Consider the following 21,761-nt stretch of genomic DNA (forward strand, 5'->3'; position numbering starts at 1 on the left):
AGGGAGAGGGATACCTTCACATGTGCTGCCATCTCTAGAAACGGTGTAGCCAGCATCACAAGCCATGCAGGAGTAGGAGCCCTCAGTGTTGAGGCAGAGTCTGGAGGGACAGGCAGCCTGGGCTGCGCACTCATCAATGTCTGTGTAAGCAAGTGAGGAAGAGTGAGGGCATGAAGAAACCATGACTAAGGGCAGCTGAGCTGAGGGAACTGGCCAACACAGGGTCCAGAGAGTCAGCACTCAGGTAGAAGCAAAAGGTCCCCTGTACCTTCACAACTCTTCCCATCAGGTGCCACCTCATAGCCCCGGTAGCAGGAACATCGGAAGGAGCCATCCAAGTTGATACATTGTCCATGGGCACAGGTTCTCTCCACCAGGCACTCGTCCACATCTGTGTTACACAGCAAAGGGCAACATGGCACAGCAGGATGCTCAGGTCTGTCCCCACCACCCAAGTCAGGAGGGCACTGTGCCAGACAAGCGTGTTGCATGTGCTCCTGGCTCTTTGTAAGGGTAAGAGCGCCTCTCAGAGGCAGTCTGAAATCCTTACCAATGCATCTTCCATTCCTGGGCTGATAGCCATCTGCACAGCTGACACACCTGTAGGAGCCTGGAGTATTAACACACTTCCCATGGGGACAAAGGCTGGGATCCATGCACTCATTGATATCTGCCAAGAAACACACACCTTGTGGACACCTCTAGGATGCCCCCTGCAACTGGGTCCTCAGAGTGCCCCTCCAAGACAGGGATGCCCAAAGGGTGGTGAGAGGGATTTGCCAGGGCTCAGGCAATGCTTTTCATATTGTCTCAGGATCCTACACCCACACCTGAGGGCTGACATAATCCAGCAGCAAAACTTGCTGCCAGAGGATGTTGCCAGGGCCAGGAACGTGCATGGGCATGGAAAAGGTTCAGCCAACATCTGCATAGGGCTGCTCTGCCAGGAGACTTTCATAACTATGATTAAGAGGCAGACTCTAGTTCAGGAAGTCCTTAAGGCGTGTGCTTTCTGGAGGCCGTGCGGGGGTAGAGCATTCTGTGCATACCTTGTTTCCCCAGTATTCCTAAAATATACTCCCAATAACTCTGTTGGAGACAAGCTACTGAGGAAGGGGGATCTTTGATAAGGCACAATGTGTATTCACGAGGTCAAATTCTCTGATGGGCCTGGATCATGCCAAGCGAGAGGGATGCTGTGGGGATAGGTGGACTGAGCCATTGTAGCCTGCTCTCCCTGCAGATTATTGGCCAGCAGAGGTGTCCGGTCACAGAGTTAAGCTGGCACAAAAATGCATAGGCATCTCCTTCCAGGATGGGAAGTGAGCACTGGACTGGTCCAAATGCTCTGCGGGGATTGCCCCTGGAGAGGACATTGGGAGAAGTCCCCTTTGGCTGCCCAGGAAAGCTTGTCCCTCTCACAGATAGAGGAGAGGACAGGCATCCATTGGGGAAGTACAGGACTGGCAAACATGGATTGATCCATCATCCACTCCAGAAAGAGCAACCCTGCAGCAAGGTGGACAGGCAGCAGAAGCTTCACCTTCACATTGTCCTCGGAGGCCCATGGCGAAGCCCTCCTCGCACTCACAACGGTAGGAACCAGGGGTGTTGACACATCGCTGTCCTGGGCAGGTAGAGGGCTGCTCACATTCATCCCGATCTGGCAACACAGAAGGAGACAAGTCCTAGCCCTACAATTCTGTGTGATTCTGTGAAGTTCTGAAGCCTTCCCCCTTCAGAGCTGGGTGCAGCAGAAGAGTTGCTCCATCTGCTCAAATCTGCCCAGGGAACACATGCCAGGGCTCTGCTCCAGATCCCATTTATCCCTGACTGCCCCACCTTTGCCATGAAGCAGTGAGCAGTATATGCATGCACACTGAAGAGCACAATGGAGGAAGGATGTGGAGGCCCTAAAGAGGTGGCAGTGCACTGCCAGGTAGGCACCACTTACCCTGACAACTCTGCTTGCTCTCCAAGAAAACCAGAGCGTACCCAGAATAGCAGAGGCATGAATAGGAGCCCATGCTGTTGACACAGTGACCTTTTCCAGCGCAAGGATCTTGCAGACACTCATCTTCATCTGTGCTCAGGCAAGGAGGGAAGACAGATTGTCACCATAAGCAGCTCCTGCTGTTCCCAACCAGCCCCACTGTGCAGTGGCTGGGCAGAAGCTCAGCAGCAGAAATGCCAAAGAACCTTCCTCCAGGAGGACCACAGAGTGTACCTTGCAGGGGTCCCTGAGCAAAAGGAATGGGGAAACTGGCCCCAGCCTCAGAGCTGCTCTGGCCCCACTTGCCCTTCTCACTCTTGGCACCAGAGGAGGTGCCAACATACCAATGCAGTGCAGACGACTGGGGTGTAGCGTATAGCCTGGGTGGCATGAGCAGCTGTATCCATCTGGGGTGAGCACACACACACCAGCTCCACAGGCAAGGGATGAAGAGGCACAGCCGCTGGCCCCTGGGTGGAGAGAGCATGCGGTTAGGGGCTGCAGTCGCCTGCAGTGCTCACCGCAGCCCCAGCCCCACAGAGGGGTGGAGATGAAGAGGGTGGGAGGCCTTGGAAGATGGGGGTGAGAGCAGGCCCCTCCCCTGCTAAGTAGGGTGCAGATGGTAGTGGGTGGCAGTAGGGAGCAAGGAGAGGGCCGCAGCATGGCCTCCCAACCCCAAACAAAAGGCTATTGAGGGAGACGCATTCCTTAGCAAGGTGCCTTCGCCAGCCCTGCTCCCAAAGGTGCTCCAGCCCCAGGCGGAGGGCTGGGGCTGCACTCCCAGACACTTAGACAACCCTGGAACAACAGCCCTCTTGTTTTCCATGCAGTAAACAAGCCGCCCAGGCAGCCACATGCCGCCCCTTCCACCCAGCTTCCCGGTGACTCAGCTCACGCTGCAGCCACCAGAGCAGGCGTGTGACCCCTGACCGGGCGCTCGCTGCCCAGCGGATGAACAGCTGGAGGAAAGGGCCCTGAAAGCTGAGCTATGTGCTCCCATATAGGGTTGTCCTCAGGCCTCCGCATTCTTGGCTTGTTTCCCCGGGCTGGGACACAACAGCAGGGCTGGGATGACACTCCCAGGTGTTAGATGGCAAGAGAGCTGAGGAAGAGAAAGAGCTCCAAAATAGAGCTTAGTTCATAATGTCCCCATAAGGGCAGGCAGTAAGGTGAGGAACACACACCTGAGCCCTGCGCAGGTATCTGTGTTGGAGCAGCATCAGCCCAGGTGGTAGTAGGGCCAGGCTGGGGAGGAGCATGCCGGGACTCTTCTTCCACCGCTGAGGGGAGCGAGCAGGAAGAACAGTGGCTGCAGCAACCTCAGCATTATGTTGTTCAACCTCATCCACTCGCTCCCTGCAGAACCAGCGTGGCCCGCTGGAGAGGCACCATCCCCCCATCCCTGTAGCCCTCCATCATCCACCCCTGCCCATGCCATGCAGAGGAGGTATCTCAGAGCTTCTGTGCTCTCCTTGCTGCCCCTTCTTCATCACTCCCACCCTGCCTTCCCACCAGCCAGGTATTTACCTCTGCGCGCCTCAGGCTCTGGGGTGGTATCAGCAGCATCCTGAGATTGAAACACAAGACCGCCTCTAAGCACCTGTATGTTGCTAAGATGCAGTGTCCCATGTCCACCAAGGTCTGACAGTGGGGAATGAGGATCTACGCTTCACTCCTCAGCCTGAGATGCAACCCCAGCCTGAGCTGCAATCCCAGCCCCAGCGAATTGGAGGTAACACCGGTCAGAGTCTCCAGCTGCTCCTGCTGTGAGCTAACAGCCTTTGAGCAGGTAACTGGCACAGCGCCCTCAGTCACAGCAACTCAGCCAACGTGCTACTATGGATGCACCTCGATTTGGAAAGACAAAGGTTACTCACCTGCCCAGCAGGAAAAACTTCACCTGGAAAGTGAAACAGTGCATCGTGAGTAGAGACAAGGTGGCCAGGCACCTTCATTATACCCTGGCTGCTCAAAGATCATCCCACCCCTAAACCACTTCCTTGCAGTAATTCATCACTCTCCCTGCACAAGTTTACCACATTCAATACCCCTGGACTCCTCTCCCGGCACTTCACAGACCCCAGGAGCTCCCACTCCAGCAGATTCTGGCACAAGCATTTGGTCATGCTTCTCCCCAGCTGCACTGGACAAACACCAAAGGACTACAGTGCCAGAGCTCCCACGCACACCCGAAGTCCCAGGAAAGGCATTCTGGCTGGTAAGCACCAACTGTAAGACTGCAGTCACGAGAGCCTGAAGCATTCAACCTCCTCTGCAAGTCCTGAATAAGTTGTGTCTCCTGCCCCATGAATACTGCAGGGCTGAGAGCAACACCTTGTGTATTTACACAAGGGCAGAAAGCCCACATCATCTACAAGTTCACCCAAGAGGATGTAGCAGAACCTGGGAGTTTGCCCTCCCTTGCTAGAGAAACCAGGTGGAGCAGTTCTAATTACCCTCTCCTGCTGAGATGTCAGGGTGGGGCAATGCCTCCAGGACACTCCCATGCAAACTGTCCTGCAGCTGCTGTCTCCTTGTTGCCCAGTCTAATGTCCAGTTGCTGCTCTCACTGTGCTCTTCCAGGCTTAGGGGCAGCTCTTCTGCCTCTGCCTTTCTCATGGAAAGGCGGATGTCAGAGCTGGAATAGGTATAGCCGTGTCCTGCTGGGCAGATTTCCTTGAATGCTTCTGTAGGGGAAAATTAAATAAAAGTTTTGGAGGTGGGAAAAGAGAAGCATGCAGGGATCACAAACACACATGCTCATAGCACTCAGACACGATGATGGAGCATATAGGGGAAAGGAGTGAAAACAGAGAGGCATCTATGTGAATGCAGGTACCAGTTTCTCCGATCCTAACATTTTCTGGAGGTGTCTAAGGGCTACATAATGCTAGAAACACATCTAGGCTACTAGATGTAGATCTAGACACCCACTAACCATCTCCCTAAGTACCACATCTACAAGTTTCTTTAACTTGCAGGGATGGTGACTCCATCACCTCCCTGGGCTGCCTGTTCCAATGCATTACCGTTCTTTCTGAGAAGCTATGCCTAATATCCAACCTGAGCCTTCCCTGGTGCAACTTGAGGCCATTCTCTCTCATACTATTTTTCCCCAGCCCTGAGGATTTCTGCACCTTCCCTCTATCCTACCCCATGTGAGACAACTCATCCCCATTCCAGAAGACATGAGGGAAGGCAAGTCAGAGAGAAGGGCTGCCAAGCAAAGCCAGGCTCAGACATGGCAATGCTCTCCCTCTGGAGCAGAGCAGTTTCTTGGTCTCACCTGAGCCGGGCACAGGGCATTCCTCACAGTTCTTGCCCCAGCCCTTGCCGACGCGGCTGCAGCAGCAGATCTGCTGAGTGATTCGGTGGGAGAGGGGGAAGGAGCACACACCTCCAGCTGCTGAGCGGTAACAAAGCCCCTGCTCCATCGACACTGCTTTGTCAGCTGAAACACAATGGCATGTCAGTGTCTGAGGGCTGGCTCTAAGTCCAACAAAAACCTCCCCTTTGGGAACCTACCCGAGGAATCTCTGCCTCCCGAGGAATCCCCACCCCCTTGCAGGCACATTTCCTCCAGGCTGCACCATGAACAAGAGCAGGAAGCAATGAAACATCCATGGACAAACACCACGTGAGGGCTCCCTGGACACCCATCCTGCACACAGGTGTGGGCAGTGTGCACCCTCCCACATACGCAAAAGGCACAAAGCATGCTGCAGCTTCACTGAGCTGCGACTGCCCCTGGAGCACTTACAGATGCAGTGGCTGCGGGAGGGGTCCAACATGGTGCCAGGTCTGCAAGTACAGCGGAAGCTGCCACGGGTATTCAAACACTTGGCATCTTTGCACAAGCCCTGCATCAAGCATTCATTGATATCTGTGGGGAAGAGAGAGCACCAGCTCAACTGGCAGCTTCTGGCTGTGTAACAAGGGCTGTGAGGTGGACCTGCTTCTCCCTTCTTGCTGCTCAGCATCCTCCATAGCCATGTTGGTGCCTCAAGGTCAGAAGAACAACAGAGGGGTGCAGAAGCCAGTGCCCTATCCAGGTGCTGGCAGTGGCTCCAGCTTAGCTGGGGATATGAGATGTGGGAAAAGTGAGGGTGGAGGCGATACTTGTCCTGCAAATCTCTTTGAGAAGCAGCATGATGGTGTCATTGGAAAACCTGGGGAGAAAACTCTCTAATTTAAATGAGGCATTAGAACTAGGAACCTCCATGGTGACAGCAGTCCTATATCTGCAGCACGGACTCACTGGCTGCAGTTGCAGATGATCTGGAACAACTGCTCTGCAGTCCTCACGGAAAACAGACATAGATCCATCAGAGAGCTGCCCCATCAGGATCACTCTTACAGCCATCCAGGTCATGACTGCAAGCCTTGGCTGGCAGATCCTGTCCTGTTATCTCACCCTGGGTCATCAGGACACATAATCTGCATAGGATCCTTGATAAGAAACTCAGTGTGGACACACAGGAGGGTCTGATCCCCACACAGAGCCCAGTGCCAGGCAAAGGGGTGATGGGCTAGACTCCAGCTCACCACTGTGCTGTCTCCTGGCTTACAGGTCATGCACGTGGGAGGCCACCACATTCAAGCACTGCTTCGAGTGCTGCCTCTGACTCAGCACACATCAGGCACAGTCTTTGGAATGGAGCTGAGCTTCTCCCAGGGAAAAACCATCAGTCTCATCCATTTGGCCAGCAGCAAAGCCTTCCCTACAGCACCACACAGGAATGTATGAGCTAAGCTGGAGAAGATGAGGATTGGCAAAAGATGTGTAAAGGGGGGAAGCTGAGGGCAGATCTCAGGATGGGGGGCAAGAAGGAAGCACTCCACATGGATTGATCCAGCTTTACATCTCTGCTAAAGACCTTGGCCCAGAGAAGTAAGCATGATGAAGGGATGTGCTGTCTCAGGAGGCACAAGCAGCGCAGGAAGAGCTGGGTGTCAGGAACTGTGTGAGCTTCAGCAGTACTCCAATATGACTTTAAGAAACATATGCTACCAGCTAAGAGAGGGGAAAAGATAGTAAGAGCTCAGATCATGCTGCTGCAAGAAGTGCCAATGTGATGCTAAGCAGCTTCATGCCAACTACTTTCCAATGACCCAGTCCTACTGCCAGTATGCAAAGCCCTGGTGAAACATCAGGTGCCTTCTAGAGACTGTCCCAAGGTGGAGGGCTGCAGAGTGGGGCTGCTGGGACACTTATAAGAATGGAGATATGGAAGACCCTTCCTGAGCTAGGCTCAGGAAAAGCTTTTACTAGCTTATTCCTCAGAGCTGAAGCATCGCTGCTTAGCAGGACTGAAGAAGTCTTCCTACCAGGAAGGCACAGACAACATCTGCATATTCACTGATCATCCCATGTCCTGAGGAAGGACATCTCTTGTACTTTCTCTAGACAGAGAAGTGCAAAAGAGTCCCAAGAATGGGACTCTTTGTGCACTGAGCAGAAATGGTGGCCTCAGAGCAGAAAATTCAGCTGAGAGATAAAAAAGACTAGCACAGGGAAGATCAACAAAGCACCCTGCTTGGCATCCTCTAAAAGGATCCACAGAGACCTTTGTGTCCCAGGTGATGCAGACACCCTGTGTACAGCAGTGGCACTTGCCTACCTGTCCCTTGCTGCTCTGAGAAGAAGGGGTGGCTGCGACAGTGATGTGACAGGCATTTTCCTGTTCTGTGCCAAGTACAAGACAGAGTTAGTGAGAAAAAAATAGTGGCCAGACCCCAAATGTGCCACAAGTCCACTCCTATAAAGGGATTGGTCTTTCTATAAAGCTGCCAGCTGATCTTTGTCACTGCCCAGCACCCCTTGAGAGCCATGTCACTCTGACACACCAAAGGGATGAGGTGTTTGGCCTCTGAATAAACAAGGGGATTGAAGGGATTAGAGTAATGAGAGCACAGAACAAACAAGCACTAAGGACTAGGCTTTGTGAGCTTAATTTAAACCAGGGCCACATGTTGGCCTCAGCCCAATCCCTCTTTTCCACTTTGTTGCATTGCCTCCAACACCACTTGCAGCAGAAGACCCACCCATAGTGGAAATCCCAAGAGGCAGGCACTCCGTGCCAACACTCCTACCCCTGCAGCCTGCCAGAGTCACAGCAAGGGCCATGAACCAAGGGCCATAAACTGTCTCATGGTTTCCTCTCACCCCACACAAGTCTACTTGTGCCCCTCAGAAACAGCCAAGCTGGGTCAGGCTCTTTTGGAGAACATCTGGAGAACATCTCGAGTCTGTAGGGACTGTGGGGCCAATGCCAGCCGAGGCTGGATCTTCTAGCCATTCTCTCATTAAATCCTGTTCCTGCTCAATGGGAAGCAGCGAGAGAAGGAAAGGAATTCTCACAGAGATGAGCTCCTTGTTCCTCTGCTGGAAGGCATCAGACAATCCTCACTGTCCATATAGACCAGCACAAAGTGAGCTCTTGCCAGGACCCTCTGCCAGTTGCTCAGCATGCAAAGCAGAGCAGTTGGTAGCTCCTCTCCTAAGGTCCTGTGAACCAGAAGCTCTCATCTGGTCCCTTGGCTCCCCTCCTACCTGGGCTGGCAAGAGAAGGTCCCACATAGCTTCTCCCACAAACTACCAGCCAAATTGCTTGCTCCAGACCTTGAACAGAGGTTCTGGGCTTCCAGATAAATGTTCCACAGCAACAGCAGGGATCAGAAAAGCACCTCGAGGCAGCAGACTGCAGAGCAATGCTCCAGCCCAACTTACAAAGCAACACGTGTAGGTGCAAGTCTTTGCTCCATGTTTCTTCCTGCATACAAACAACTTCCTAGCCAACACCACACTATCACACACTGCTCCTCAGCATGCTGAGCCTCACCCTGCTCCAGAGGGTGAGCAAGCAAGGCAGCAGGCCTCTGCTCACTGACATCAGTGCTTTCAGCTGCTCTGCTCCTCAGACTCAGACTGCATGTCCTTGGGTGGCTCCTCATACCCACTGCACTGCCCATGGCCACACAGTGGGTGAGAACTGAGCACCACAGAGAATAGAAGCTGTTGTGTTGTTGAAAGTTCTCCCCTAGGATGATGGGGGAGGTTGAATCATTAATTAAGTAAGCATGGTGGAAAGTCCCAGCTACAAGAGATGAGTCATTAGATTACCAGCCCTGGGTCTGCATGGCCAGGGCCCAGGCTCCCTGCTGCATCTTCTAGATGTCACCTCGCATCTTACCGTGAATCATGAGAAGGGAACTGAAAAATTCCACTTCAGTCAGAGCATGGAAAATGAAAACACTGTAGGCTGAAGAATGCCAAATAAGCATGAACCAGAGAGAAACACAGAGGGATGGTGCCATCCTCATGTTGAGCTGGGGGACCGTGGGAGTAAGAAACAGATAGACTCCAGCAGCACAGCAAAGCAACCTGACAGCAACACACTCAAAACACAGGGATTTGCTTTCATGGACTCTTACTCTTAATAAATAAGCAAAAGAACAAACAGCCTTCCAAAACAGTTTTCAGGCAGCACAACTGCTGTTGCTTCAGATTACAAGAGAACAGCTATGCACTGACTCTTGGCAGAGCAGAAGCATAGATCCTCACTGTGAGCACAGTGGGGTGAGCATCCCATCAGCAGGACCAAACAGTGAGCGTTCTCATGCTGGCCCAGCTCTGAGCTGACTGCATGTACAGGCTGAGTCATGGAGATCAGTGTTAGCTGTTTTTTTTTCCCCATGTTTCATGGAAACACAAAACTTTTTGGTACATCTGTATCAGGTAAGTTAGATGACTTTATTTTACTTGTGTAGATAATTACATCTCTGTCTGACAGTGGATGGAGAGAGAGAGAAGAAAGCAGCATCCTCACCTTGGCAGTGGCTCCTATTCAGCCTCTTGTATCCCTGGGGACACTCCACCTGTCCATTCTCAACGACGGGGTGCGCTGGGAAGAAAGCAAACAGTGAGAGACATAGGCAGCAGAGATCTACCAGGGTCCTACCTTCCCCCCTGCTCTCCTTGCAGAAGGGAATAAGGCCCCTGGATGTGCACTGGACAAACCTGAGATGATGCCCAGGGCAGAGAGAGAGGTGGGAGCAGCCACATTTCACAAACGGTAGCTTCTACTGCTTGGTAGGTGCTAGCCTGGTGGCCCAGAGGTGCTACGTGTGCTTCATTATCCATCCCTTGTGCCACCTCAGCTCCACCCTGGCCAGTCTGGAGAGTCAGACGGCATGTGACAAGGAGGATCAGAGTGGAGAAAATGACAGAGGTCCATGATAAGATGCTGCAATAACTGCCTGGGGCCTCTTTATTACATTTTCCTTCTTTTTTATCCTACCCCAATCACTCTCACCAAAGATTTCCAATTGTTGCTTAAAATGCCATTCTAAGTTTCAAAATGGCCTATAACCTGCACAATTCAATCTCTTTCCAAATTTTTAAAACCTAGTAAAATAAATTCATAAATTCAAAGGTAGTTTTAGGCATTGTATTTTGGAGCAAGTGAAGGACTGGGGAGTGAGTAAGCCTGGGGTGGGGTAGAAAGAAGGGTACTTAGCCTAGGGATTGGATTTTCCCAGGGCGGGGTTTCTTTTTAATGTTTTGGACCAAATGAGCGGAAATGAGGAGAGCATGTAACAGCTCAGTGACAATGTTCTGGGGACAGAATAGGGCTGTCCATAATTCTTTGTCCTGGACACTCTGACCCTATGATGCAGCTTAAAGCAATTCAAGGACACTTGGGCTTGGCAAAGAGCAAATATGAGGAACACAAGCTGTTCCCCAGCCTGCAGCAGAAAAGAGAGGAGAAAATCTCACTTCCCCAGGTGCATTTAATGGAGTTGCAAGGCTCTCCAAGTGCAGAAAGAGATTTTCAGTTGTTGAATGAATGACTGAGAAGAAAAGCCTGCTCAACTCCTTCAGCAATTCAATCATGGATTGTAGGCAGCAGGGGCACATAAATATCTGGATGTTAAGGGAGAGGGGTGATACTAAGAATCACTGGATATATTTCCAACCTTCCCGGAAGGGAAAAACAACCTCTGGCACCCTAGCAGGATTCCAGGTCCTCCCACACTACAGCCTGCAGGCTTGGGGCTGCCGACGGCATTAACTGTGCTTGGATGCATCTGTCAGCCTCAGCACAATGTGATAACAGACACTCAAATGAAGCAGCATCGTTATGTGTGAGTCCTCCAACAGGGAGCCAAGCATGCTGGAGATCAAACAGTGATGACACGTGTCAGAGCTCTGCTCCCTCTCCAAAAAGCCCCTGCAGAGAAACTAAGCCTGTGCAGCATCCCGCAGCCAGATGCTGCTGGGGGAAGACAAGGCAGAAAGCAATGGTGATGGGGGGTAAGCAGGCAGGTCTGGAGCCACCTCAGCGGTAAAAGGCAAGTCTGAAGAAACCTGCAGCTCATTAGTGCAGCAAATTGCTCTCACAAGGCTGCAGGTGGATATCCTAGTCTTGCAAAGTAACATATATTCCTTGGAAAGAACCTGCAAAGGGGAGTCGGTGTCCATCTCTCTCCCACACCACTGGGAGGAATGAGAGAGTGGCTTTGGAGGCTGCTCCACTGGAAGCTGGCAAAGGGCAATGCCTGGGAAAGAGCAGATCTGTTCATTGGAGAGGGCAGAGATCCTGTCCTGTGTCTGTCTATCTGTCTGTCTACACTCTCTGGGAAGAGTTTCTCTTGGAGACAGAGCCCACTGATAGAGCAGCTGAATTTCATCTGTTGGGCAGAGGGATTTCAGGCATGCTCTGGGCAGGGTGCCCTGGCTCCTGATTCAAGGGTGTGATTTCAGAGCCTCGGCTCCTGGGCACTTCTGCCCTGTGGCTTTGGCACTGACATGATGGGCTCTGCACAGACCTCATACCCCTCTGCCCTTCCTCACCTCCAACTCTTCTGTCTTCAGCTGAGACAATATTTGAGCACAGAATGAGAAAAAAACAAATGCATGGAAATAGGCATTTTGCAGTCTAGTAGGATGATTTTTAAGCATCCAGGCACACGTTGGAGTCAGCCATCCCAGGAGCAGAGGCTTTGCTTGGGAACCCTGGCTTCCCCTGAGCCCTTGGGTCAGTGGGTAGATGTGGTGCTGACACAGTAGGGTGAATGGGGACAAGGTAAATAGGACAAAGAAGCTCAGTCTGATTGTGAAATAGAAAGAAACTGCTGCTAGTGGTGGTAGCTGCAAGGCTTTGAGTGAAGCAAGGTTTGTGGTGTGAGATAATACATTACATTAAGCCAGCCAATATCACTATTAAAAGGGGAAGAGGCAGGCTTGTGGTTAGATGAGCAGTGCGGAAATGCTCGGATGCTGAAAGCTAGCCCATTTCTTTGAACTCTTTCCATTTAAAAACCAAAAGCATTCTCTCTGCAAAACCTTGTCTTGCTGACCTCCTCTGCCACCTTAAGGACCGGCAGCCATTTCTGGAGACCCTGGCCGGGCTCTACAGGACAGCCTTAGCTTTACTGGACCTCAGCATCTCCCTGTGCAGGCACTGGCCATGAGTTTCTCAGCACATGGGTGCTGAAAGGAGCCAACATGGTGTCACAGACACGAAAGCCACTGACAGGAGAGCAGGACAGCTCTGACCCCCCAGCAGTCTCCAGAGAAAAGCAGTCTGAACATGTCAGACCAAGAGGCCTGTGGCCAAAGGCTGTGGTTGTGGGGATAAGCTGACAAGGAGACAATATAAATCCTTGAGCTCTGTCACAACCTCTATCCTCTCCTCTGGATGCTCTTTTGTAGCCATGCTCCCTTACAGCTTTCTCCAGTGCCACAGCAAAGGGAGTGTTAGCTGGGGAGCAGAGGGAGTGCACCAGTGCCAATGTAAAATGCAAAACCAAGCCCTCTGGTCCATGCATGTTCAGCAAAGATCTTCAAGGTGAAAAGATACTTGAAGGAAAAAAAGAAGTAATTGTTTTTGGCCCTTGGGGTCATTCAGCAGAGAGAACATAATTCTGCTTCCAGAGTAGTATAAGTTACTTCCATACTTAAAAATAAAACACTTTTGCAATGCTGCACTGCCATGCACTGAGACCACATACTGCACACAGCTGATGGGAAAAACGGGAGCTCTGCAGAATGGGGCAGTCCTAAAAATATTGCACTTGCCCAGGGTAGGCACTGCTCTCTGCAGTACTGTCGTAATCTTGTAGAGATTTCAGCTTCTTCCCTGCCTCCAGCCCTTCCTTACTGCCCCAGACTCTGTATGGCACATGGTGCAGCAGTGACAGAAACAGCCCCCTCAGCAGCCTCCTTCCCATATTTCCTTTTTTCCCCCTCTTTGTATCCTCCCTAATGTGACTGCAACAAGAGCAGACCAGGGGATGATTTTCAAGGGGATTCCTGTTGCTGTCTCAATGCCTGCAGGCAAGACACAGAGGAGCGTGTGGCTGGCAGATCTGCTCCATGCCCCCAATGATGGCGGCTCCATGGGTGAGCTGCCACCCCTCTCTCAGTGGGAGGTCTGCCTGGGGAATGCTGTGGATGCCAAGCCAGACATTACTAGATCCAACTTTCCAGTGAAATTCAGACTTTTCTCTAGGACAAAAAACTTGAAAAAACATGGGGGATGGGAATGAAAACAAAACAATAGCCGTCAAAGACTTGTTTCTTAATGCTGCTAAAACCTCTGGGCAGAAGGATGGAAAGCAGCACAGGAAGATCAGCAGCGAGCACAGCCAGTCAGTGCACAGCCAAGGCCATGCTCAGCCTGATGCAAGCTTTAAAAACAGAACCTAGAAGATGCTGGTTTGCTGCTGTGGCCAGAAAATCCCCCAGGCCCACACAGAAAAGTTAGGCTTGCAGAACCAGGGAGGAGGTAAAAGAGAGGAGGGGCTGAGGCACAGAGGAGGCCACCACACAGGGCTTCATCTCAGCAAGAGCATCATCCTCCCCACCTAGCCAGATGCTCTCCCACTGTGTTCTCTACCAGTGAAACCCTGCAGACTGTCAGAGCCTTTCTTGCTGCGCATCTCAGCAGCCTGCCTCTCTTCTGAATCTTGGAGATAAAAAGGGAAAGAGAACGAACATGAGACAGAAGAAATGTGACCTTACATCAGAGTAAGCACCTTGCCTTCAGAAAAAAACTCCATGATACCAGTTTCCTTTATTCCCATGTGCCTGAGGAGGACCGAGGCAACCTAATGTTCAAGGAAAAGCAGCATCTTAGTTCACGCTCCCTCTGAAGTCTGTGTTGACCTGTACCTTCCAGGGAAGGACGAAACACTCTCTTCGGCCTTGTTGGCTATACTTAGCATGGCCCAACTCTTGTCTATGCACCAGCATGTTCTTCTCTGCAGGCAACTACATACCCCAAAATTGTATGTGGTCTAGGAGAGAAGCAGGAGCAGCTCTGCCCAGCAGAGTCCCTTGATACTGCCCAAATGCCCTGCCTATGTTCGGCCTCCTTTCCTCAGCCTGATTTCCTTTTCAAGCTTTATCTTCTGTCTGCTGCAAAGGAAAACCCACTACGGAAAGTTCTGGCCAGGTCACACCACATTTCTACCTCTGTTCTGAATTCAGCAGAATGCAGTCAAAGCATTGGAGTACCTTTACTTTTCTGACACAAGGCAAAACACAAAGGATACTAAGGACTGATCATGGCAGGTTCACTCGGACAGATGCCTGCCTTGGTTTCCTCCTCTTCTCTGATGTCTTTCCGTGCACAAACATACACCAAACATGAAAGTTGCACTCGACAGAGACATCCGGATATATCCAGACTCTACTAACAATCAGTGTCTCGGGCAGACAGTCAATCCAAACAAGTTCTCCATTTGTCTAGCTCTTGCCTGGCTGCACTTCTGTACATTTGTAAGTGTTTACACTGAGCTTGCTTCTGCCATTTCTGTCTCTGGTTGCTGGAATGAAACTCCCAGAGCTGTCAAGTCTGCTTTGGTGCATGCTTCTCTGGATGCATGAGCACAGCGCAGAGCTCTCGTCAAAGATTACTGTGCCAAGAAGCAAGCTGGAAGCATCCACTGGACATGTTATCTCCACGCACATGACCGCAGGTTACGGAACGACAGTCCAGCAACTTTGAGTGAGCAAAAACCAAGCCAGCTAGACAAGAAGACAGACTAGACATGAGCCCAGGTCATGGTCTGCAGCAGGAATGATGCAATGATGCCTTCGTGCTGGACCCAGGAACCCCAGCAGGAGGTCCTTGAGAGGTTACAGTACTCAGTGGCTCTTTTAAAGCAGAAAGATCATGGAGAATTGAGTTTTTCCCTGGCTCTGCCTCCAAGTGAGATTTCTTGTGTGTGAAGACACCTCGCCAGAGAAAAGCATACTTTCATCAAGCATCTGCCCTACATCGTCCATCGTTTGCTCTGTGTGGTCTCTTGCATGTGGGGATGGTTACAAGGCAGTCAATCAGAGGTAGCCAACAGTGGAAGATATTTGCACACAATTAAAAAGGATGAAAACAGCCCTTTCAGCTAACCTGAATTCCTGCCAAAATCAACAAGAGTCATTCGGTTTGCAAGGGGGAACTGTATCCCCCCAGAGTCAGAGGGACTGAGGAAGGGATTTTCTTGTGGCACTGGAAGACAGAAGACCCAGGGGATACATTTTTCATATTACCATGAAATTCACCTGAAAAAAAAAAGCCAGACAAACATCTGCTCACTCAGCAAGGACCAGCAGTGACAACCTCCTGGAGTTGCAGCTGGAACTCGGGCATGTGCTGAGCTGTGGGAGTGGGACCTGCTGGCATTTCTTAAACACATTTGCTCTGCTGGATGACTGCAAAGAACAAATGCAGGTATTTCATGACCATTTTCATGGTAGCCTGTGATTAAGGAAGCATTTTGGAATTCTGAAGATCTAAGTCCAGCAGAACCAACTCTGCTGCAGCTATGGGCATAACTGCCAAGAGAAACCTGACATCCTGGCACAGTGAACAAGAAAAGAGGTGCAGAGATTTTGCAGCCATATGCAGCCTAACAGAAGTTTTGAGCAGCTGTCCTGCTTCCTAATGGAGGGATCAGAGGAAACAGTGAGCAGGAGACTACTATGAGATGGGCAGGAAAAGGCCATGACCAGGGAGGGATGTGCAAGTGAGGCACACTAGTGAGGAAACACTAGAATGTCACGGGAAGAAGAGGAGGAGGCTAAGGCATCTGGAGACATTTCCCTGCTTGCCTTGACTCTAACAGCTGCATGGTCACCTGCACCCTTGGGGCTGGCACATAGAGAAGCACAGATGGGCCGATTCATAGCAGAATCGGAAGATGACAGTGATCAGAGCTCATTGGAGCTGCTCTGGGTTCTAAGATGCTGAGAATCCAGTCTGTGGCTGCAAAGAATTTGGCTCCAGCTTGGCTGAGGAGGAGCTGAATGAAGGGAGCATAGGAAGGAGAAAGAGATGCAAGCAGCTCTGGGAAGTATGCATGTGAAAGAGAGGCAGAGCTAGGAGGAGCCAATAGCAAGCTGACATAAAACTTCCTGTCTTGGACACCTCTGTTCTCCTCGGTCAAAGCACTGCTAAGTTTGCTTCAGCGCTTATGAGCAGCAAAGCACATGAACAAGCAATCAGAGTGATGAAGCTGGGCAGAAGAGAGCAGCTCCCTGCCTGCACAAGCTGAGCTGCACCCTCTGTACCTTACTGTGTCACATCTGGCACAGGCCAGCACCTTGTCCTGCACCAGACCTGGTTGGAGGTGGTTGCTCTGAAACCATCCCACCCCACCTCATGGAGGCAGCCAGGCCGTATGCAAAGCAAACAGCTCCTATGGGGGGCTGCCCCACAGAGAGGAGACCCTCAGAACAGGCCCTCCACATTCTCCTGTGAGGTGTGAGGGGGTAAGATGCGATGGGCTGAGCCCCCAACTAATCCCATCTTGCTCCAGCCAGCGCCGGGGGCCCCCCCCCACAAATGTATGCTGTGGCAATAAGGAATCCTTGCTGGGGCCAGGTGGGCCCGTCCAGTTCCCCAGCACGGAGCAGCAATACTGGATGCCTGTGCCCCTGGAACGGACAGCGGGTGCACTCCTGCCAATTGTTTGATGTAGTGTTATTTCCAGAGCCCCTGCCAAGCCTGTGTCGGGTTGAGAGCAAGCCCGTAACTCTATAGCGCCGAGTCTACAGCCTCCTCTGCTAATCTAGGACTGCACCTCCTAAAACCATGGATGTTGTTTTCCTGTTTCTCCCTCCTAATGAGTCTGGCATGGAGAGAACAACTGGCTGCACAGGCAGTGAGAAGCAAGTGCCACACGTGGAGCCAACATCTAAGCAGGCTGCTGTGCCCAGCAGTGCGGTGGGCATCAGCCCTGGCAGCAGCACATACCTGGCCGAGGGGGGCAGGCCAGGCACCTGTCCACCCCCCAGAAGAGTCCCACACTGCCACAGCAGTCCTCCAGCAGGGTGAGCCCTGGAAGCGGGTTGGTGCACTGTTAAGAGAGAGAGGAGGGAGGTCAGGCATCACCAGGCTGGAGTCATGACTGAGCATCTGTCCCACTTGGCTCACAAGGGTGATGAGGGCTCCAGGTAGATGGCAGCACCGTGCTTGCAGCACAGCTTCCCACAGGGCTGGGGATGCATTTTAAGACAGTAAACAGTTCTGCAGACAGAAAAACACACAACTCCCACAGCTGCACCCATCAGAGGAGAAGAGGACATCCAGCAGAGCAGAACGTGCACTGGGGATGGTATCACCCAGCCAAGCTCTTGGCTCAGCCGGGTGATTAGCCGGCAGAATGGGTGCACCACTCCAGCCTTGTGGGGAGCTGGCAGTCAGGCACTTTCCTTTGCTTAATGAGTCTCTCTTTCCTCCTCGCCAAGGCTCTCTGGATTACAGGCTTCCCCATCAGAATCAAGCTGCCATGGCCTGCAGGCCAAGTCTGGCCCTCATCCACGTGAGGATGGCGGTGTGCCCAGCACTTGCATTCCCATCAGCTAGGCTGCAGGCTGAGCAGGGAGAGGCAAGCATGTCCCACTAGGCTCCACAGACTGGCCCCACCTAGTGGGGTGCAAGTATGACTGGGGGTATGCCTGCCTCCTCCCCCAACCCCTCTGAGTGCTTCTCCCATTCTGCAACTGCTGGAGTAAGTCACAGTGCTCCCAAGAGCATCTCTGAGCTGGTCGCAGGAAGGGCAAATTTGCCTCAGGGGTCAGACAGCCGTGCCCACAGAGGAACAGGGCTTTTCCAGCCCTCTTGTGAGATGCTCACGGTCTGATCTCATTTATTTTTGTGCTAGGGAATCTGGTTAGAAGTATCTTGGATGGGATGGAATAAAAGATGGGATGGGAACCAGCAGCAGCCCTGGGAACAGGCTGAGTGAGGAGAGGAGGCAGAGTCCTGGACTGCCCCACCGGGGTCTTGCTAAGAGCGAGCTGCTCCAGGGAACTCACAGGTGTTCCTATGGGTGCCAAAAACCTCCAATACTTTTCCAGTGACGCAAAAGAAACATATGGGGAGAGACAAAATAAGAAATTACGATGACTGCAGGCTGGGGGTGAGAAAGCCCCTCATGAGCGTTTGCTTCCCAAGCCGTGACCGAGCTGCCCAGGAAGGCGACGTTCCATGGAAATCAGACTTTCATTTATCGTCTGAGAGGGAAAGGAATTTTCCTATGTTTTATACATTTCCTACAATAATCACAGAGCGTGGCTGTAAATGTTGCTATAAATAGGGCACCCTATTTTAAACGAGACTGTGTGTGAAAGCTATCAAGCCTCGGCTATGCTGCCCCAGGGCACAGCCTGCTCGGGGCAAGATAGCATGGGCTCTTTCTTGGGCCAAAACAAGAGGTTTTCTTCCCAAGTAACACATACAATACATTCTTCCCACATAACACATTGCTGCCCATGCTTGTAGTATTTGGATGTTGTCCACACATCATGCTGAACCGATTCATACAATGGAAGCCTACCATTCCTGCCCCATATGCAAACACACCCACACAGCAGAAACAGAAACATGTCCATACACACTTCCGAAGTTGATGAGTGACCCCTTACCTGCCCATGGAGAGCTTCCCGAAAGCACCTCCCCAGTAACCCTGGGGATCTCTGCTGTTGGCCTCCCTCAGTGGCGATGCTGTTGCCGTTCCCATTACTGTAGGTGTACCAGGGGACCGTGGCCATCTGAGGCACCAGCACTGCCTCCACGCTGTTCTCCTCTGACACCTCTGAGTCACCTCTCACCCTGGCCACCTGGTGAATCTGTACGGTGGCTTCTGGAGGGTGGTTGATGTGGACGTTCACCAGGGAAGGGTTCAGGGAAGCTGGAAGATGAGTTCATACCATAGCTGTGATGATCTGGCAACAATTTGGCACCTGAAGAGTGTTCTGTTCATCAACAAAAGTGCAAGGGAGGAAAGGTAGACTGAACATAGCAGAGTTCTCTGCTTCTCTTTGTCCTGTCTCTGTTTCCACTTTGTCCTGAAAACAAGACAAACCTACCAAGAGCTTAACCCTAATTCTAATTCCATCTGTGCCACCGTTCACGCTTTCCTTCTCTTTTCTCCTCACAGCACTTCCCCTAAGTTTCCTGATTCCCACACCCACTGTCTTGGTCACCCTTTGGTCCCCTGTCCACAGCTAGATCCCCAGGGCAAGGCTTCGTGAGCATCAGCCCTTCTTCCAGCCAGATGCCTCAGTGGCCAGAGGAACTGCACTCACCCAGCTGGTTGGACAAGGGCAGGGTGTACGTGGAGTGCTTCATAGAGCCACTGGCCATGGTGTTTGGTGCCTTCCCTCCTTGCTTCTTTTCTGGAGAGGGGGCCGGCAAGTGGCAAAACTTCCCCGTGGAGTTGGAAGGGCACCAGCACTCATCACGGCCAACACAGCGTCCTCCATTCAGGCAGGGGATCTGGCAGAAGTCTGCAAGGCAAAGGGAGGCCTGCTCAGTGGAGACACCAAACCCTTGCTTTTAGTTGAGGAACTGGAGCGTGGCTGGCATGAGCCCCGGGAACCCTGCTGTGCAAGCATAGAAATCACAGTCCTCCCTGAACTGTGCACAGAGCTGGAGCCATGGGCTGATGATGAGCCCTCTCTAGGGGACACAGCCAGCGTGGGGCATCTGTACTGAGGAGTAATGTTGCTGGCCCAGTAGCATCCCTTGGCACAGAGCAGGAGCTGTGGCAGCCACAGGCAGCTGAGTTAGCACAGTGCTTGCTTTTCTGCATTGAGGGATTTTGAACCCCCTCCCAACTTGGCAAGGACTTTCTTCCCAACCAGAAAGGAGGTGAGTGGGGATGGGAGAGGCAGAGGAGAGAATGGGCAGGGAGCCACATGTGCAGAGCCTCTCTCTCGGCCAGCCCCAGGCCTGCCAGCAGCTGGAGTGGGGAAAGCATGGAGCGGGACAGAAGAACTGGGAGCAATTCATCTGCACAGGCTCGGAAAAAGCATCTGCTGCTGATGAAACTGAAGTCACGTCTTTTCTGGTCTCATCAGATGGCTGGAGCAATTCTGTGTAAGCGGCACTCAGGCAAGGCATGGAATTTCCTAACAGATCATCCTGACTCATTTCAGCATGAGATGAGACACTGCTTCTGCACATCCCAGGATGGCTTGTTAGGTTCACCCCAGAGGACAAGCTCCTACCCTGCTCAGAGCTCCATTTGCTCAAGTCAAGAGCACAATTCTGGGGGGAGCTGATGCATCTCTGGACTGAGAGGCAAAAATTCCCACAAACCCATATCACTTAGTGTCCACAATGTACTCAGTGTTGGAAGAGCTTGAGTCACAAAGGCTCATATGATAGGGCCAGTGGGTGCTCCCACCAGCTGGATCCAAGAGGATGTGCCCAACCCACACCTGGGTATTCCAGTGACCAGATGAGCAATCCCAGCAGCTCTCAAAGGCAAGCAGAGATTTCTTCAGCCCTGTCTTTAGGAATGGCTTGTAACCTGCAGCCAGCTCTCCTGGCTGCCACGTGAGTGAAAGGAGAGAACAGGAGGAAATTAGGTGATGAAAGTCAGCCCCAGGAGTGGATGCCAATGAAAGCAGTGAGCTGGCTTGGAGAAGGAAGGGGCGGCGAGGCTTGGCTGCAGGCCTGGCTCAAATACACACGTCTCCCCTACCTAGGGAAATAGAAGTTGCTTGTCCAAGAAAGAGAGCAATGAGGCAAGGTCTGTCTTGCTACCCCAGAGACAAAGATGGAGTAAACCCCGAGGACTTCAGGAGACATCTTTCTAGGCACTGGGAGAGGCCATCTCCTTCCATCCCCAACCAGCCCAAGTCCTCAGTCTGCAGAGACATGAAAGGCAGAAGGAGGAGAGAGGGGCAGCAGGCAAGAAGGTGAGCTGGGAGCCTTTGGCTACTCACAGATGCGGAAGCCAGACTTGGGGTCGTGGTCATGCCCCCCTTGGCTGTAGAGAGTGGTGGTGTCTCCCTTCTCACAGCTGTTGTAGCAGCGTCCATTCCGGCACGTCTGTTTGCAGATGGTGGGTGTGAAGATGATTTTTATTTTCCTAATCTTCTCTGTCAGATTTGCCCCTATAGAAGAGAAGGACAGTGCTAAGTGAAAACAAGATCTCTAGGCCAGGGGGCAGGTAATCTCATCTCGAGCTCCAACCCATTCCCAGAGCAAGCACTTGCTCCCCGCTCACTCCAGCCTGTCCTCTGCTCCAGTGTCATTAAGGCTTTGTCAACATAGGAAAAATCTCCAACAGCATGCTCTGCCATAACTCCAGTTCATGTGACCTGTGTGGGGCCACACTCCCACTAGCTCCAGTATAAAAGGATTTTTTTCTCAAGCCACTTCATTAGCCTGGATGCTGGTTGCCCTTAAGCCAAGAAAGGCTTCCCACACAACCATGCTGGTCCAGCAAGGAGAGCGTCAGGTTT

General features: G+C 52.0%; 1 protein-coding gene across 1 annotated transcript in view; it reads right to left on the reverse strand.

Annotated features, from left to right (window-relative positions):
* LTBP2 (latent transforming growth factor beta binding protein 2) overlaps nt 1-21,761 on the reverse strand; it is a gene marked incomplete at both ends in the record, with an annotated part of 58,915 nt that overhangs the window by 9,318 nt on the left and 27,836 nt on the right. Inside the window, 17 exons of the mRNA XM_079537888.1 lie at nt 15-140; nt 269-391; nt 551-670; nt 1,544-1,663; nt 1,955-2,083; nt 2,338-2,463; nt 3,178-3,273; nt 3,521-3,560; nt 3,871-3,893; nt 4,450-4,680; nt 5,280-5,444; nt 5,754-5,876; nt 9,823-9,897; nt 17,257-17,359; nt 18,930-19,195; nt 19,593-19,793; nt 21,240-21,410. Of these exons, the coding sequence (XP_079394014.1) occupies nt 15-140; nt 269-391; nt 551-670; nt 1,544-1,663; nt 1,955-2,083; nt 2,338-2,463; nt 3,178-3,273; nt 3,521-3,560; nt 3,871-3,893; nt 4,450-4,680; nt 5,280-5,444; nt 5,754-5,876; nt 9,823-9,897; nt 17,257-17,359; nt 18,930-19,195; nt 19,593-19,793; nt 21,240-21,410 (2,238 nt within the window). The remainder of the gene's footprint in view (nt 1-14; nt 141-268; nt 392-550; nt 671-1,543; nt 1,664-1,954; nt 2,084-2,337; nt 2,464-3,177; nt 3,274-3,520; nt 3,561-3,870; nt 3,894-4,449; nt 4,681-5,279; nt 5,445-5,753; nt 5,877-9,822; nt 9,898-17,256; nt 17,360-18,929; nt 19,196-19,592; nt 19,794-21,239; nt 21,411-21,761) is intronic.

The sequence above is a fragment of the Tetrao urogallus genome (genome assembly GCF_951394365.1).
Source record: "Tetrao urogallus genome assembly, chromosome: 6".
Lineage (NCBI taxonomy): Eukaryota > Metazoa > Chordata > Aves > Galliformes > Phasianidae > Tetrao > Tetrao urogallus.